A 17,652-nucleotide genomic window follows, 5' to 3' on the forward strand; every position below is an offset into this window, starting at 1 on the left:
GTCACTCAGCATAAAAATCAAAGAAAAGAAGAAAAAAATAAACTCGGCATTCGCACAGTATTTACAATAGTGTATTTTTAATCTTACCATAGTGCTAGACAGTACTGGAGCTGTTAATTCCTGTCATGTTGCAATGTACTTAAATTCAGTTTTAAATATTCTTTTGCTTAGCAAAGATAACAGCCTTGCAAGAGGCATAATCATCTTCAAGTGACCCATACAAGATCGTGAATACAAACACACTGTAAATGCAATGGTGAATGAACATTTCAGGATGAATTCACAGTCCAGCTGTAATGTCAGTGTGAAGCAGTTTGGCTTTGCACCAACATTGCAGAGGCAGTGTAATTGCAAATTGAATTGGGCATCAGAGCTTAAGATAACAGTGGAAGGAAGCTGATTAGGACTGTTTGGAGGCAGTATTCTCAATCTGCTTTGTCTGTGAGTCGGTTTGGGTTTTAGCACTTAAGATTTCTTGTTCAGCATTAATGCAAAGTAATTTTGGTTTTGCGTTGATGTGAAGCTTATGGAAATGGATGCACCCTAAGCGAAGAATGGTTAAAATTCACATTTGACAGCAAATCAGTGAGACAATTTACATCAGTGCTGTGATACAAAGGTGATGATGTCCTGAAACGTTAACATGGTTTCTCTCCACAGATGCTCGCTAACCTGTCAAGTATTTCAGCATAGTAAGAAGATAAAAGCAAACTACGGCAGATGCTGGAATCTGAAACAAAAACAGAAAACGCTGGAAAATCGCAGCAGGTCTGACAGCATTGGTAGAGAGAGGATTGAGCTAATGTTTCGAGTCAGGATGACCCTTCATCAGAGCTGCGAGAATGTTCTGTTACTATTTCAGATTATCAGCTTCCACAGCATTTTGATTTTGCTTTTTTGATCTTTGACTCAATCTGACTCAATTACCACTCCACCAGAAGTTACAGGCCATTATTTCACTGTATTGCTCCCTATCGAAATGCATCGAGCAGTGTAAAGTTCTTGTACTTGCATGATGGAAACAAAATATGCTCATCTCAGCACATTAGATCAACTCAAATCATCTCAGCACCCTTTTCTGTGACATGATAAGTGTTAATTACTGTCAGTTAACACAGTTGGCACTGAAACATACCAACCAACTTAAGAACAACTTCTTCCCTGCTGCCATCAGACTTTTAAATGGACCTACCATATATTAAGCTGATCTTTCCCTGCACCCATGCTATGACTGTAACACCATATTTGGCACCCTCTCCTTTCCTTCTCCCCTATGTACTCTATGAACAGAATGTTTTGTCTGTATAGGGCGCAAGAAATACTTTTCACATGTATCCCAATACATGTGACAATAATAAATCAAATCAAATCAAATTACAAATGTGGAGTCTCATTCCTCCAGGTTTTAATTGTTGGAGATTTTTTAAAAATCCAGATTTTGCAACAGTATCAATGGTGAAATTTGTAATGATGGCGAGACTGTCAGAATAATTGCAACTGTGAAACTGACAACAGCTTCTAACATTCACCCATGTGCAGTTAAATACGGAAACCCCAAAGCTACTGTCAGTGGCTCCTGCTCCTCATAAGGGTGCACTGTTGAAGTCTCCACCAATGAAAATCCTTAGAAGCCATTTGATTTGAAATGAACTTCCATTTCCATGCCATTTGTATCACTGTGAAACCCTTTGAAGATGTCACATTTTGTTGAATAGGTTTTTAATGGTGTACAAAGCCACAGTTACAGCTGCGCAATCTCTCTGACCCTCTGGAATGGCACATTTCTCCATTTTCACAAAATAATTTCTACACATTTAATATAGAATCATAGAGTCCCTGCAGTACAGAAGGAGGCCATTCGGCCTATTGAGCCTGTACTGGCCACATCCCACCCAGGCCCTATTCTCCGAACCCCACATTTACCCTGCTAATCCCCCTGACACTAGGTTCAATTTAGCATGGCCAATCAACCTAACCCACACATCTTTGGAATATATATTCCAAAATTTGCTTATGCTATTTTAGCTTCTATCTCAATCCCGCGGGTACCCGCAAATCTTCTGGCTGGTCTGGTCCGGAGAATTGCGTGTTGGCCATTTCGCAGGATTCGCGCATATGTTCCCGATGCATGCGCATCTCCCAGATCCAGGGAACAGGCGCAGTCGGGACTGCGCTGGAAACCAGCGGGAAGAGAGGTAAGTGATTTAAATCTGTATTAAATATATTTTAAATGCAGTTTAAATGTCATTATCGGGCCTGGCAAGTTCCGTGCCTGGCCCGATAGCATCTCCCACCCCACCAGGAGTATTTCACTCTAGTGGGGTTTAGAGTTGCTCTCCACATTGGGGGAACTAGCGGGAGACCCTGCCGGAGTGAAGGGGGGGCAATCAGGGCCCCCCAGGGATCAGGCAGCGGGGGGGGGGGGGGGGGGGGTGTCCCCTGGGCATGGGCACCCTGGCAGTGTAAGCGGCACTGCCCAAGGGGCAAATTGCCCATGCCGAGGGGGCACCTTGGCACTGCCTGTCGGGCATCGGGCAGTGGCAAGGGAGCGGGGCCTATTGTGGGCGGGGCCTATGGGTGATTGGTGGGGGTGGGGAGTCCCGCTGCCACTGTATGAGAATTAGTCTGGGTTGGAGGGAGGCCAGCGATCGGGGCGGGCTGGGGGGGGGGAGGTCTGCCTCCCGTCAGGGGGGCCTGCCTCCGGGGTTGTGTTTAGTGGGGGAGGGCCTGATGTGGTGGGGGAGTTTGGGGGATTGCCACTGCTGGGGTGGTGGGCTGGACATCGGGGCGCTCCAGGACTGTGGGGGGGGTGGGGGGGCGGTGGTCGGGCCTGGCCTGGGAATTGTCATGGGGGCTGTGTTCAGGCTGTTGGTGGGGTGGGCTGGAGGGGCAGCACTGCGGGGGTCCCGGGCTGGCCAGCGATTGAGCTGACCAACAAATGGAGAGACTGACCAGATTGGGGCCACTGCGCATGCGCAGAGTTCCAGAGCTGTCAGATTCTGGCGTGCATCGGCCCCGCCTCCCCCCAGGTTTTCAATGATATTCATGATTGGGACCTCTGCATTGCACAGAGTGGGGAGATTCAGGTCTGAAGTTGCACTGAAAAAACAGTCGTGATCTAGACCAGTTTTCTCGCCAATTCAACACTTTTGGGAGAATCGGCCCCGTAATTTCTAATTTGTTCTATGTAAATGTTTCAAAAGTTATGAGGATTAGTTTGATGTTTGTGATGATTTTTCAAAACAATTGACTGGTTAGTCTGCTTGGTGAATCACTGTTGCTGGATGCCGGAAATCCCCTTGGGCTGACACAGAATGTGATTAACACTGGGAAAGGTGAAATCGAGATGTTTGTGGGCAGCATTGATAAAGGTCAAGGCAAGTCTTGATGCTCCGTCACTGACCACAAAATGGGGCAAATGCAGTTTTAGCATTTGTATAAAGGCAAAAACTGAGGATGCTGGAAGGGTCATCCAGACGTGAAACGTTGGCTCTATTCTCTCTCCACAGATGCTGTCAGACCTGCTGAGTTTCTCCAGCATTTTCTGTTTTCGTTTTAGTTTTAGCATTTCATTTTTCTCTTTTTTTTTCTCACTCAATTAACCTAGTCTTTATTCCCTCTCTTTATTCCTCTTCCTGCATTTGAATTGACAATGCATTTATCTACTCTAACTTACACTTCCATGTTTGAACCTTCCATTGGTCATTCCACATTCCTTCAGTATGACTGGTTGAGGAGCAACACAGTAGCTTGTGCTGTTCAGATAGGTCTCGGATGTTCTGTAGAGGATTCTGCACCTTTTCCCTATCACATTGACAGTAACTTGCGAGGAAATGTAGCAAAACATTTGAGTAAACAAGAGCAAGTCTAAGTAACAATGATAAAAATGTTACTCTTAAGTCCTGTTCCAGAAAGATAAGGCTGAGGTGTTCTTATGAAATTCTTTTGTCTACTATTTTAATCATAGAGTCTTTACAGTGCAGAAGGTGGGCCATTCAGCCCATCGAGCCTACACTGACAACAATCCCATCCAGCCCCTATCCACGTATCCCCATGTAAGTGAAGGCACTTACTGAAATATTTGGCACTGGTTAATCACATCATTAAAATAAAGAGAAATTTAATACTTATATGGCATCAGTAGTGAACAGAGAAAACCTCCATTTTTGCACTGAAGAACCCAGTGCCAAGGCTGAAAGACATATTAAGCTACAGAAATTCAAGATAAATTAGAAACACAATAAGTTGGGACAACCATAACCAATGTTCCCTTTCAGTGTATTATCGTGAGTAATTTCTTGAATTGCACATGCCCTAAATGTTTTTGCCCGGTTGTGTATGTTGGCAGTTTAAAGGGGTCAACTTTTGTGTGGCCTCTGGAAATACTTTTGGGTTGTTGCATTGTTTAAAGGGAACATTGACTATAACCGAACAAGAAAGGGACACAAAGAAAGTATTAAGGGGTCCAAAAGGAAATATGAACAAAAACTTGGAAGAGAAAATTGTAAAAGTTTAATAAGTATTTAAGAAGAAGAGAGAAGTTGGGTGAATGTGGGCCCATTAAATGAATAATATGAAAATAACAGTCTTGTTAAATAAATTATTTTGTCTTGACATTAATCCCCCCTCAACTGGAGAGCAAGGATTAGTGGGAAGTTTAAATATTGACAAATTGACCCCAAGATCTGGCCCTCTGGGTCATACAGATCCTAGCAATAGAGATCTCAACTTAGTACGTTTAGTTTTTCTGTTATTTAAATTGTTTCTGTCACTGCTTACCTGTTTGATTTGCTGTAATTATCCAATTTATGTGGAATACTGAGGTCTTTTCATTTTCATTTATTGTCGCATGGCATGTGGGCATAATTGGCAAAACCAGCATTTGTTGTTCACCCTTAATTGCCTTGCTGGACTATTTCAGAGAGCAGTTAAGTCCACTGCATTGCTGTGGATTCCAAGTCACATGCAGGCCAGACCAGGTAAGGAGAATAAATTTCCTTCCACAATGTTCATTAGCTTTTACAACAATCAATTATGGTTTTTTTTGTCACTATTACTGAGACTAGCTTTATATTCCAGATTTTATTAATTGAACTTATTTTCCACCAGGTGCCGTTGTGGGATTTGAGCATTAGCCTGGACCCCTGGATCACTAGTTCAGTGGCAGTTCCACTACACCACCCTTTCCACTCTTCCTGTTAACATTCTGATAAATTGGGTCTTCAGGATCTTGGGTCTGTTTTCTTCTTTCTGTTAAGAAAAGGAACAAACTGTTTATATCTCTTTTATATCAATATTTGCCAGATATGCCCAAAAAAGGTAACACCCAAAATTAATTTAACAACCACTGGAAATGCTAAGCAACATATTGATGGCACATTACTATTGCAAACATCATTGTACATCACCAATAAACAATGACGAGTGTGGAGATAATACTGCCAGATGCAAGCTTTGAGCTGTTGACTCTATGGGCGGATCTTACCAAAAAATAGCAAAGTATTAGGGTCTCTCTGAAAACCGATGTGTTTTTCTCCAGAGAAACAGATCAGTTTTCTCTCCAGATCTTCTGACACTTTGTCAAAAAAAACACAGCTGAGTGTATTTCACGCTGTCGTAGAATCCCTACAGTAAGAAGGAGCCCATTCGGCCCAACGCATCTGCACCGAACACAATCCCATACAGGCCCAACTCCCGTAACCCCACACATTTACCCTGCTAATCCCCCTGAAAATAGGGTCAATTTAGCATGGCAAGTCAACCTAACCTGCACATCTTTGGACTGTGGGAGGGAACTGGAGCACCCAGAGGAAACCCATGCAGACACGGGGAGAAAGTGCAAACTCCACACATACCGTGACCGAGGCCAGAATTGAATCTGGGTCCCTGGCGCTGTGCAGTGCTAACCACTGTGCCACCGTGCCACCAACATATTGAGGGGAGGGGCATTAACATGTTGGTAAAGCCGGCTGCACTGAGATTGGGGTGCCATTTGTAAAGGGCCCCTGATCAAAGCAGAAATAACCTCCCAGCCACCTCAACCACGGAGGTTTCAGGGGCTCCCCCGTCTCCCATTCCTGAGGTCAAAGCCAGCCTCTCTCCCCCCATGCTCAGAGCTGACATCTATTATGGGCATGAACCTGATTACATCGCTGGTGAGGGACGGTGAAAATCAGAAATCATGATCTCACTGGTGAAATTCGCGATTTCCATGTTTCACCAGATTCTGAGCCCCTGCCACCAATACCTTGGACTGAGAGCATGGGTTCTAGATCGCCCCGTATGTCACGGAATGAGATTTCCAGACACAGCGCCCGACTAAAAGAGGAGAAGGAGATGTTCAGGGCTTGCACTTGCATATGCAATAGGATGCCTAATGCCTGTTTGATGAGCTCTTCTTGGGATTGGGTTGCCTTGTATGCAACTGTTGTTGGGCTTACAGCATTCAGCAAATGTTACCAACATGTAACCTGACCGGGGGTCCTTAAAGGGACCACTAGAAGTTGCCACCAAAAGGATAAGCTGTTTGAAAACTACTTTCCTGAATTTGGAACCAGGAAATTTATCAGTTGTGGAATAAAACAAAACATCGCAGGCCAGTGGAAAGTAATTTTCAGGCCTGAGACTTGTGCTTTTTCAATTTAATAGAGGAAATGATATTCATAAGCAACAGACAAGATGAAACGAGAGCTGCAGGAGACCTCAGATTGCATTTCTGATTAAATGTCATCAACTTGAAATGTTAACTGTGTTTCCCTCTCTACAGATGTTGCCTGACCTGCTGAGTGTTTCCAGCATTTTCTGTCTGTAGCTCATATTACAAATTCTGAGATCCATCAACCCTGGATCTCTTCTTACTTCCTGTGACACTGGTTGCATTTTGTTCTCCAGCTGAAAGTCAATTACATCATGCTGGGCCTTTGGTAACATTTAATCTTGGTTTACAGCAATTTACGTCAGCTCAGCATTCCAAAAATAATTAGCTTCTATGTTATCAGTGGTTGAAAGTGATCGACCTTACTCATCTAGCGCTATTGTGGTCTTAAGACAGTAATACAGATAAGCTTATCTAGAAGGATGCTTCAGCAACTCAAAATAACAGACACCTACCCTTAAAGCTCTAGCTATACCAGCTAGAGTCTTGAATATCTGAGTGGGTTTTTGGACATTTTTGAGGATGCCATTGTCAGCAGATTCTGGAAAAGCTGTCTGTTTTAACAAAACATAACCTTAAAAAAAATGGATTCTTTAATTGAACCTTTCCTGCCTATTTCTACAGTGTCTGTAACTTCTGACAAATTCCACAGAATGTCGGTGATTTTATGTTCTTGTCTATTCTAGGAATCTACCCATTGGCGTTTAAAGATTCAAAAAACATGGTCTCTCCAGATAAATGACTAAAACATGGCATGCATAGATTAGACGGTTATCAGGTACATGAATCCATCCTGTGTTGGTCCAGTGATAGGGATGTTATTCTTGGATTCAAAATCTATGGACTAGGAAAATGGAAAACATATTCCAGATTGCAACCAGTAATCCCTGAGGACAAGATCAGCTTAGTTGCCTTATGAATTATGGTGCCAACAATCTCACATATTGGTTTAGGCATGAAGAATGGTCATTGTTGTAAAGTAGCAGAGAGTTACAGATTTGTATTATAGCATTGTAACTGACTTGAAGAAAAGATGAGAAAATAGGCCGTGACCTCTGAGCTCCAGGGCTTCAAATTGGGGTGACTACCCCAAAGAAGCGATGGGGTACCCCTCCTGGAAGTTCACAGGGAAGGGTTTGCAATTGCCCAGAAGTGAAAACTTCCCCTGGGCAATTTCCCTGTCCTGGGAACCATCCGAAAAATGTAATTAACATTGCAAACTTTGGATGAATCCGATTGGGTTACATCAATAGTAATCCAGCATAGGTTAGAAGAGGGAGGCAATGGCCTAGTGGTATTATTGCTAGGCTATTAATCCATAAACTCAGCTAATGTTCTGGGGACCGGGGTTTGAATCCTGCCATGACCTCTGGCGGAATTTAAATTCAATAAAAATAATCTGGAATTAAGAATCTACTGATGACCATGAAACCATTGTCGATTGTCAGAAAAACCCATCTGGTTCACTAATGTCCTTTAGGGAAGGAAATCTGCCGTCCTTACCTGGTTTGGCCTACGTGCGACTCTGGAGCCACAACAATGTGGTTGACTCTCAATTGCCCTCCAAGGGCAACTAGGGATAGGCTATAAATGCTGGCCAGCCAGCGAAGCCCATGTCCCACGAATGAATAAAAAGAATTAGAACTTCTTCTAACTTCTGGGTAACTATGCACAGACCCCCACACAACCCCTGGTCACCCTGTCATAGAAAGGATATTATTAAACTAGAAAGAGTGCAGAAGAGATTTACTAGGATACTACCGAGACTTGATGGTTTGAGTTATAAGGAGAGGCTTGATAGACTGGAACTTTTTTCTCTGGAGTGTAAAAGGCTGAGGGGTGATCTTATAGAAGTGTATAAAATAATGAGGGGCATAGATCAGCTAGAAAGTCAATATCTTTTCCCAAAGGTAGGGGAGTCTAAAACTAGAGGGCATAGGTTTAAGGTGAGAGGGGAGAGATACAAAAGTGACCAGAGGGGCAATTTTTTCACACAGAGGGTGTTGAGTGTCTGGAACAAGCTACCAGAGGTAGTAGTAGAGGCAGGTACAATTTTGTTTTTTAAAAAGTGTTTAGACAGTTACATGGGTAAGATGGGTATAGAGGGATATGGGCCAAATGTGAGCAATTGGGACTAGCTTAGGAGTTTAAAAAAAAGGCGGCATGGACAAGTTGGGCCGAAGGGCCTGTTTCCACGCTGTAAACCCCGATGACTCTATGACACCCTGACTACTCCCCCTGATGGGGCTTCCCCCACCATCCTATCCCCTCAGAGGTCTCTCCACAACCCCCAGTGGCTCACCCCACTCTCCAAGGTACTGCACCCCTCTACAGAAGCTCCCCAACTCACAGGATTTCCCCATCCCCATGGGAGCTCTTCCCTCTCCCCCTCCACCCCCAAAGACTGATGCAATCTGACTCAGCCCCACTCTCACCTCCAACTGCCATGGACCCACCCAATACAACTCTCACCCCCACCCCCTTCAGACCTCACCTGACCTGATTCTACCCCCAACCCATACCCCCACCTCAGGCCCCACCTAACCCGACTCTCACCTCCACCCCCCCTCAGGCCCCACCTAACCCGACTCTCACCTCCAACACCTGCCCCCACCTCAGACCACCTGACCTGACTCTCACCTCCAACACTCACAGGCTCGACCTGACACAACTCTCACCCCCAACCCCAAATCTCACCTCCGGCCCCACCCAAACCTGGCTTTCACAGCTAACCTCCCCCTAATCTAACCTGACCCTATACTCATCCAAATGCACCCACCCCAAGACCTCACATGACCCAACTCTCACCCCAAACCCTTACAGTCACCTCAGGCCCCACCCGACCTGACTCTCACCTCCAACCTTCACAGGTTTCACCTGCCACAACTGTCACCCCTAGCCCCCTCAGGCATCACCCAACCCGACTCTCATCCCCACCCTTCCAAAGGCCCAAACTGATCTTGCACCCTGTGACATAACTGCTCTTCAGTGCTGGGGCCTGGGAATGTGCTGTACTGCTTGAATCTTACCTGGCCTGGATCGGAAGATCAGGCGAGACAAGAAGGAAGGAAAATCAAGGTAAAAAATGAGGAACGGAGTGAGTTCAGGCCAATTGTAGATTTTCCTATCGAAACTTTCCTGCAAGTGCAGTGTGGCTGGAATATAATCAAACAATCTTTCTCATTGCCCCCACCTCAATTTCTTATAGGAACAAAATGCCACATTGTGGGTGTCACCCAATAGATATTACCGTTGATATCTGATTCTCCTGTGTTTTAGAGGAATATAACTTTATGTTCGCGATTAAAGTGTCAAATCTAAATTAAATGAAAACACTTCATTTGTAATCTAGTAACAACCTTAAACTGAAGGCAAATTAAATAAATTTGGGTTAATTATGGTGACAAAATAACCTGTGTTTATCTTTCAAGATCAGAATTGGAAGTTTGAAAGCACTGAAAAATATATGACCCATCTCTGGACCTCTTGGTAGAGCCAGGGAGTCTGGAGAGAGAGAGGGCAATTATATCCATTAGTGATATAAATTGTTCATATGGCTCTCAGAATCAAGTAAGTTGTTTTGAAAGTAAGATAATTAGTTTACTGTCATGGAGAATGGGGTTGGAAGATTTCCCTAGCTTGGAGCTAGGGGAGGAAATTCTACAGTAACCCTCATGGTGAAAGGTTGTTCACATGGTGGCAGGCAGCAGCCGGCACTGAGTGAACTGAGGAATCTACAGTCAGGAAGCTTTAACAAGAAGCTGGTGGGTAACTTAGCCAGATGCTAATTGAAGGATCCCCATAAAATGTGTATCTCAGGTAGTCGCTGGAACATTGGGGTGGCACAGTGGTTAGCACTGCTGCTACCACTACCGGGTACAAATCCGGCTCCAGGTGACTGTGTGTGAAATTTGCATATTCTCCCCGTGTTTGTGTGGGTTTCTTCCAGGTGCTCCGTTTTCCTCCCACACTCCAAAGATGTGCAGGTTTGGTGGATTGGCCATGCTAAATTGCCCTTTGTGTTCAAAGATGTGTAGGTTAGGTTGATTGGTCATGCTAAATTGATCCTTAGTGTCAGGGGGATTAGCAGAGTAAATGCATGTGTTTATGGGGATAGGGCCTGTCCTGTTGTTGTTGCAGGCTCGATGGGCTAAATGGCCTCCTCCTACACTGTAGGGATTCTATGATTTTATTCTATGAACTCAGAGAAAATTCTGGCAGACTACGCCATATCTTTGGGTTGTCTTGGGAAAAGACTTTTATATTCAAGACTTAATAATATATAAAGGAATACTTGGGAGCGGGGATGTAAAATGGGAACTGGTTTTATATTCATAAGTCTTGACAAACTATAGTGTTAAATTAGTCGTGCTTGCTTTGTTTAATTTTTTAAGTGTTATTTTTTTAAAATGTGAAATCCTGTGGCATAGCTCTTAATTATTGGGCGTTAGATTTCTCATCAAACATTCGCTACTAGGATTGTAAAAATATGGCAGTCCACAATTGGGTTTAAGCTTCACAGGGTGGAGGGAATCCAGTGCCTCGAGGGACTTTCATACAGCAGCTAATTAGCAAAAGATTAAACAATTTCCACGCAAGCTTCTGTCATTGGGCCCCGAGGTGCATTCGGAACCCAATGATAGGAGGTTGTCCGAAATGGTGTCAAAGTAGTGTATTTGTTGGCTATTGGAAACTGGTGTTTTCTTTTAACTGAATCTGTGCATTTAAAGTTGTAGTTGCTTAATTTTAGTGCTGCCAGCATGAAAAGTTGCTGCGCTTATCTTTGCTCTTCTAGTTTTGCTGCTGATGTGCCTTAACCAGTGAATGTGATTCAGGACCAGTGTTTCAACTCAAGTTTGCTTTGTACTTTATATGTTCAGTTATTTGGGTGTGCTTACTTCCAAATGTTTTTTTAGTTGTTGCAATAATAGTCAGCTGACAACTTTTCCATAGATAAAAATAATTCATATCGGTTGCCATTTTTTTTCTACAGTCAGCAGCTGTCTTATTGTTGTTCCCCATGATTTATAGAGAAATGCAGTGTTTTTAAGTGGTTACTTATCTATGCACCTGAAATTGACTGCGCATAGGCAGGAGGGCTCTGATCTTGCTAGATTAGCTCATTTGATTATACGTTGCCATTTGCAATGTTGTTAAAAATATCACAGCTTGATTCTAGTTAACAATGCGATGTATCTACTCATTGCTGAGTTAGAAAGCTTGTGCCACAAAATTCAATTGCAAAGCAACCCAGGGGGCTATTTGGTACCAAAATGGTGTCTATGCTGCCTGCAAACACTGCTGGTGTGCGTCTGCCAGCTAATGTTTTGGGTAGGTGGTTCGTGCAGGTATTAGGAACGTGCCTTGGAGTATGCTGATCATGGTAATAGCCAGTATAATGCTGATTTCACACCAACAATGACACTTTTGACGTCAACGCTCTAGTTCATGCCGCTAACACCTTGCAGAGATGAACATGTGTTCAAGACCCCCCCGGGCAAGTGGCAGTGGTTCTGTGGAGCATGGACCTACTGTTCTCTTTGAGAATGGCAGCGTTTGTGATCCTGCTGCCAGTGTCCTTGTTGTTATCTATCAGTCAGCCAGCTCAGACTGCGATCACCCAAATCTAAGGCATGTAGCTATTCAACTGTTGACTGCACATTGTAATGAGTTTACGTGATGCCTGCATCAGAAGAAACAGACAAGGCTTAATCACACATTGTGATCCCCATGATGATTTTGGGGGATTATCTAATTTTTCCCCCTTAGTGTTGTAAGGCATTTTTTTGTGCTTACCTGACTTTGCCATTTTTTTCATTTCTTTCTTGACAATCCAGATCACCAATATAATTGTCCCAGCAACAGCCAAGGCTGAAACACATACTATTAAAACTGCCAAATAAAGAAAAGATGCCATTAACTTGCCCAGACTAATCACAGAAGCAAAGTACTGCAATTGTTGAAAATCTGAAATAAAAGAGGAGTTGCTGGAAATATATAATAGCTGAGACCCTGGACCACTCATTAATCACCTCCAACAGCCCCTTCCCTTTTCCTACAGTACCTTCTTGTGGCCTTTTGTTTCCTCCCTCCAGAGCTTGAAAGACTCCTTCCAGGTGATACAGCAATCTAACTGTACTTCTCTCAATTTATTAAGCTGTATTCACGGCATATGGTGTGGTCTTTCCTACACTAGGGAAACCAAACACAAATTGGGTTCATGCTTCGCAGGACACTTCCAATCAGTCCACAAGCTTCTGGTCATCTGCTATTTTAATTCTCCATTCCACTCCCACTCTGTTCTCAGCCTGTTACACTGAAAGCTTCAAAGAACTTCAAGTAACAGCATTTCATGGGTGGAAGTTTCCCATCCTGCCCACCACAGGAATCGTAGCGGGCAGGACATGGACGACTCAAAGGTCCGTTGACCTTGGGCAGGAATTTCCGGCCATGGGGCAAGCGCGATCTGAAAATCCAGTCCATGTAGCCATTCAATACTTGGCAAATTTCTGGGCTCAACACTGAGTTCAACAATTTCCGATTATAATTCTTCCTCTATTGCAATTGTTAATTCTTACGCAATTCCAAGTTACACCACCTCTAGTTTCATCTTTCATTCCACTGCCATCTTCCTTTGCATTGCACCATCCTTTTGTCATTTAATTGTTCCTGCCTTTCACCATAATACAAACCTTCTTTGTTACTCCTCTTCACCAAACTGCCCCGACCTGCTTCTTTCCCTGCCTCTGTACTTCCTTACAACTTGTTACGTCTTTTTCCAGTTCCACAAAAAAAATCATTGACCCGTAAAGTTAACTCTGTCTCCACAGATTCTGCCAGACTTGTGGAGAATTTCCACGATAGTAACAGAGCTGTTCACCAGTTGATATTAATTTAACGAACTGGACTTTCATCCTTGAAGTGGGTATCAGGAGTTGTGGAAACTCCCAACTTAGCCGCCTGCCTCGGGAGGTGGGGGTGTGGTCTTCAGTTGGGCCAACCAACGTGGGAAAAAGTTTGGAAGCAGCCCCGGGACTGTTGGATGCATTTAAAGGGCCCACCCTGGTGCTGTGGGACTTCATCCCAATTGCACTAAAAATTGAAAAGGCCACCATCCCTAACCCTCAATCCCTTCACTCTCTGCACATTCCCCATGCTCTATCCATGCCATCTCATGCACTCCATCCATTCCCAATGACCCCAAAATTCTCAATGCCAAACTACGCCTCCATTTACCCCCAATAGTCTCTCATGCTACCCATGCCAAAGTATGCCCTCAACCCACCCAGCCCCACATGCCACCCCATTCAAAGCTATTCCCCCCACTCAACCCTATGTCTTCTCATGCCCTTCCTGCCAAGGTATGGTGATTCCATGTTCGCCCAGTTATTATACACTGTATAGAGCCAATGAATCCTACACAGACGATAATATGTGCAAGAAAAGCTTTAAAAAAAGTCATTCGTTGATAACTTTACACTTCATTTAAAAAAATCGTTTTTTCCATAGAACAATTAAGGGTCAATCATCCAGGCCCTTTAAAGTACCAATAGTAGAAACAGCAAAAGCACTTGAAATGTCTTTACCTTATTGAAATGAAAATTATACAATTGACAGCATAGATCAGAGTGCCTGAGCTGTCAGTCAAGCATTGTTTTCCTTGGGGCTTAGGTTTCTCAGTACTCTAAAGGATATCTGGCCTCATTATGCATTCTTGGCTGAGAGCCCAGCCCTGAACCAGCCTACACCCTTAAAGGACAGTGTTAAAGATCGGAAACCACTTGAATGGGGTCAGGAATACCAGAATTGTATCCTGGCCACCATTTGTAAAGGTGATCCACGTCTTCCTGACTCTGTGAAAGTTCAGCCCATCGTGCTTTATTATATTTATTATCATCCCTTAATGAACAGACAATTCCTTTTCATTTTAAATGTAGTTAAATACTAGCAGGGCTATTTCTGATCATTTGTATGAATACATTATCAAAGCTCACACAATAACATTTGACTGACAATTAAACTGTTTTTTTAGTTCAGGATTCCCCCCAGAACCCATTCATTTTAATAAAAATTGGCAAATGCATGGCATGAAATCCCTATCACACTCCTCTGATCTGTGTGTGAGCCGTTCCCCGTGTCGAAATATTTAGGTTCTCCACTTGCAGCAAACAAAATGGTTTGAGAAATTCTGCCTCATTTTCACAAAAGAAGGGAATTACAGACATAATAGATTTGTTAAGATCTGTTTTAAATTATGCTTGATATCATTGCTGAACTAAAAAATTGGGAGAAATTAACTGCCTCCTGACATGATTTACATAAAACACCCACATGAGCATTGAGCCCTGTGGACAACAGCGAGAACTAATTGCTCTGATTAACTTGATTAAAGACCAATCAATAACTCTGGCATTAACAGTATTAATTCCTGACAAGACCATTGTCAACAAAATCAAAACTATCAGGTAAGCTCAATCATTCTATGCAGGTTGATTAGCACTCTGGTTATTCCTGCTTCACATTTATTTCCATAAAATTTGTTATTGAAATCATATTGAATAGGAACTTATTTTGGACCCTGGTTAGGAGCTAATGAAAAACATTTGGAAATATTTTCATAGAATGAATCATAGAATCCCTACAGTACAGAAAAAGGCCATTCGGCCCATCGAGTCTGCACCGACCAAAATCCCACCCAGGCCCTACCCCCATATCCCTACATATGTTTTACCCACGAATCCCTCTAACCTACACATCTGAGAACATCAAGGGGCAATTTTAGCATGGCCAATCCACCTAACCCGCACATCTTTGGACTGTGGGAGGAAACCGGAGTACCCGGAGGAAACCCACGCAGACACGAGGAGAATGTGCCAACTCCACACAGACAGTGACCCAAGCCGGGAATCGAACTCAGGTCCTTGGAGCTGTGAAGCAGCAGTGCTAACCACTGTGCTACCGTGCCACCCACGGAAACAAAAAAAAATCTCTACTATTATCTGAAGATACGTTCTTGGGTAATTTGACTAGTGAATTTTATTTGCAGTGTCATCATCTTGACATTTTCTTCTGTAGCCTAGGCTGTGAATCGATAAAATATAAGAATACTATAATGAATGTAATTATTAAGTAATTTTAAAAAAGTACCAGCCTGAAGCCACTTTCCAAAACTGGTGGAGGAGGGACCTAGAAAAGAGAAAAACATGTTAAAACATATTGTCCTGGTATAAAGGTTAAAATATTATTTCGAAAAATAATTTCCACATTTTTGGAAAAAAAATCAAAAGTTGCATTTATGTAGTGCTTCTTCACAGCCCCAGAACATCCCAAAATACTTTACCGTCAGTGGAATATTTTCCTCGTATAATCATTGTTGTAATGTAGGAAGACAACAGTCAAGTTACACAAGGCAAGGTCCCACAAACAGCAATGTGATAATGAATGGATTATCTTTTTCTTTGTTTTAATGGTTGAGGAATAAATAGTGACTAGGACACCAGGGAAAGCTCCCAGGTCTTCTTCAAAATGGTGCTGTGGGATTTTACATCCACCTCTGAGGGCAATCGGGGCCGTGGTTTCGCATGCACAGCAGCTACAGCAGCAAAATATTCCCTTAGTACTGCAGTGGGAATGTCAACCTGGATGTCAACCTAAGATGGGACCTAACTTCATAACCTTCTGACTCAGAGGGAACAATTCTACTACAGAGCCATGACTGACATTGGCAGTATGCAGTGGAATGGACTTTTAAACGTGTCCCAATGAAACTAGAACTATTGAACAGAGGACATGTTTTATGAATCAGACGAAGAGCCTCTTTTGCACTGTATGATTCTATGATTCTATTAATGAATTTCTGATGCCACTACACCAGAGAAAATCTCACTTCCTGGTAGTACGTGGAAGAAATGCAACCACCCACTACACACTGAATAAAATGCCTTAGATAAATGTATTGCATCAAAATTGTTAAAGTGTACAATGAAGGTAAAATATTTTTATAATCTATCTCTTCATAGCTGTGTGTTGGCTGACTGTTGTGTGTTGATACACAGAGTATCACCCACTGGGTAGCACAGGCGATCTTGACATTCAGTGAAGAGAACTCTTTATGTAGTCAGTAGGTTAAAGTTGGAATTTTTGGAGCTGCATGATTCCACCATGTTACCTCGATACCTCAGGGAAGCCAGCAAGCTTGTAAAGTGAGCGATCCTCTGCATGCGACATGCTACAGCTCATGAACTCAGGTGCAGTACAAGAATGGCATTTGTCATCTGGCGAGTGCAGGCCCTTACAGTTCCATAGCCTCTCCCCCACCATTACTGACTGGAAAGATCCAGTAATATACAAGACAATGGTGAACTCCATCTGTTCTCAGGAGGCTAAGGAAATTTGGCATGTCCACTACGACTCTCAACAATTTTTACAGATGCACCATAGAAAGCATCCTTTCCGGATGTATCACAACTTAGTATGGCTCCTGCTCTGACCAAGACTGCAAAAAACTACAAAGGGTTGATTTGATTTAATTTATTATTGTCACATATATTGGTATACAGTGAAAAGTATTGTTTCTTGTATGCTAGAGAGACAAAATATACAATTTATAGAGAAGGAAAAGAGAGGGTGCAGAATGTAATGTTACAGTCATAGCAAGGTTGTGGAGAAATTTCAACTTAATATAAGGTAGGTCCATTCAAAAGACTGATGGCAGGAGGGAAGAAGCTGTTCTTGAGTCAATTGTGACGTCAAACCTTTGTATCTTTTTCCCAATGGAAAAGGTGGAAAAAAGTATATCTGGGGTGCATGGAGTCCTTATTATGCTGGCTGCTTTTTCGAGGCAGTGGGAAGTGTAGACAGAGTCAATGGATGGGAGGCTGGTTTGCGTGATGGACTGGGCTTCGTTCACGACTCTTTGTAGTTTCTTGTGGTCTTGGTCAGAGTAGGAGCCATACCAAGCTGTGATACATCCAGAAATGAGGTTTTCTATGGTGCAT

General features: G+C 43.1%; 1 protein-coding gene across 1 annotated transcript in view; it reads right to left on the bottom strand.

The window, feature by feature from the left end:
* Nucleotides 1-3,947: 3,947 nt before the first annotated feature.
* Nucleotides 3,948-17,652, bottom strand: part of LOC144506156 (cell surface glycoprotein CD200 receptor 2-like) — a 42,747-nt gene continuing 29,042 nt past the window's right edge. Inside the window, exons 4-6 of the mRNA XM_078231996.1 lie at nt 15,803-15,841; nt 12,452-12,547; nt 3,948-5,250 (exon numbers count right to left, since the gene is read on the bottom strand). Of these exons, the coding sequence (XP_078088122.1) occupies nt 5,153-5,250; nt 12,452-12,547; nt 15,803-15,841 (233 nt within the window). The 3' untranslated portion in view covers nt 3,948-5,152. The remainder of the gene's footprint in view (nt 5,251-12,451; nt 12,548-15,802; nt 15,842-17,652) is intronic.

The sequence above is a fragment of the Mustelus asterias genome, chromosome 17, assembly GCF_964213995.1.
Source record: "Mustelus asterias chromosome 17, sMusAst1.hap1.1, whole genome shotgun sequence".
In the NCBI taxonomy this organism is placed as follows: Eukaryota; Metazoa; Chordata; class Chondrichthyes; order Carcharhiniformes; family Triakidae; genus Mustelus; species Mustelus asterias.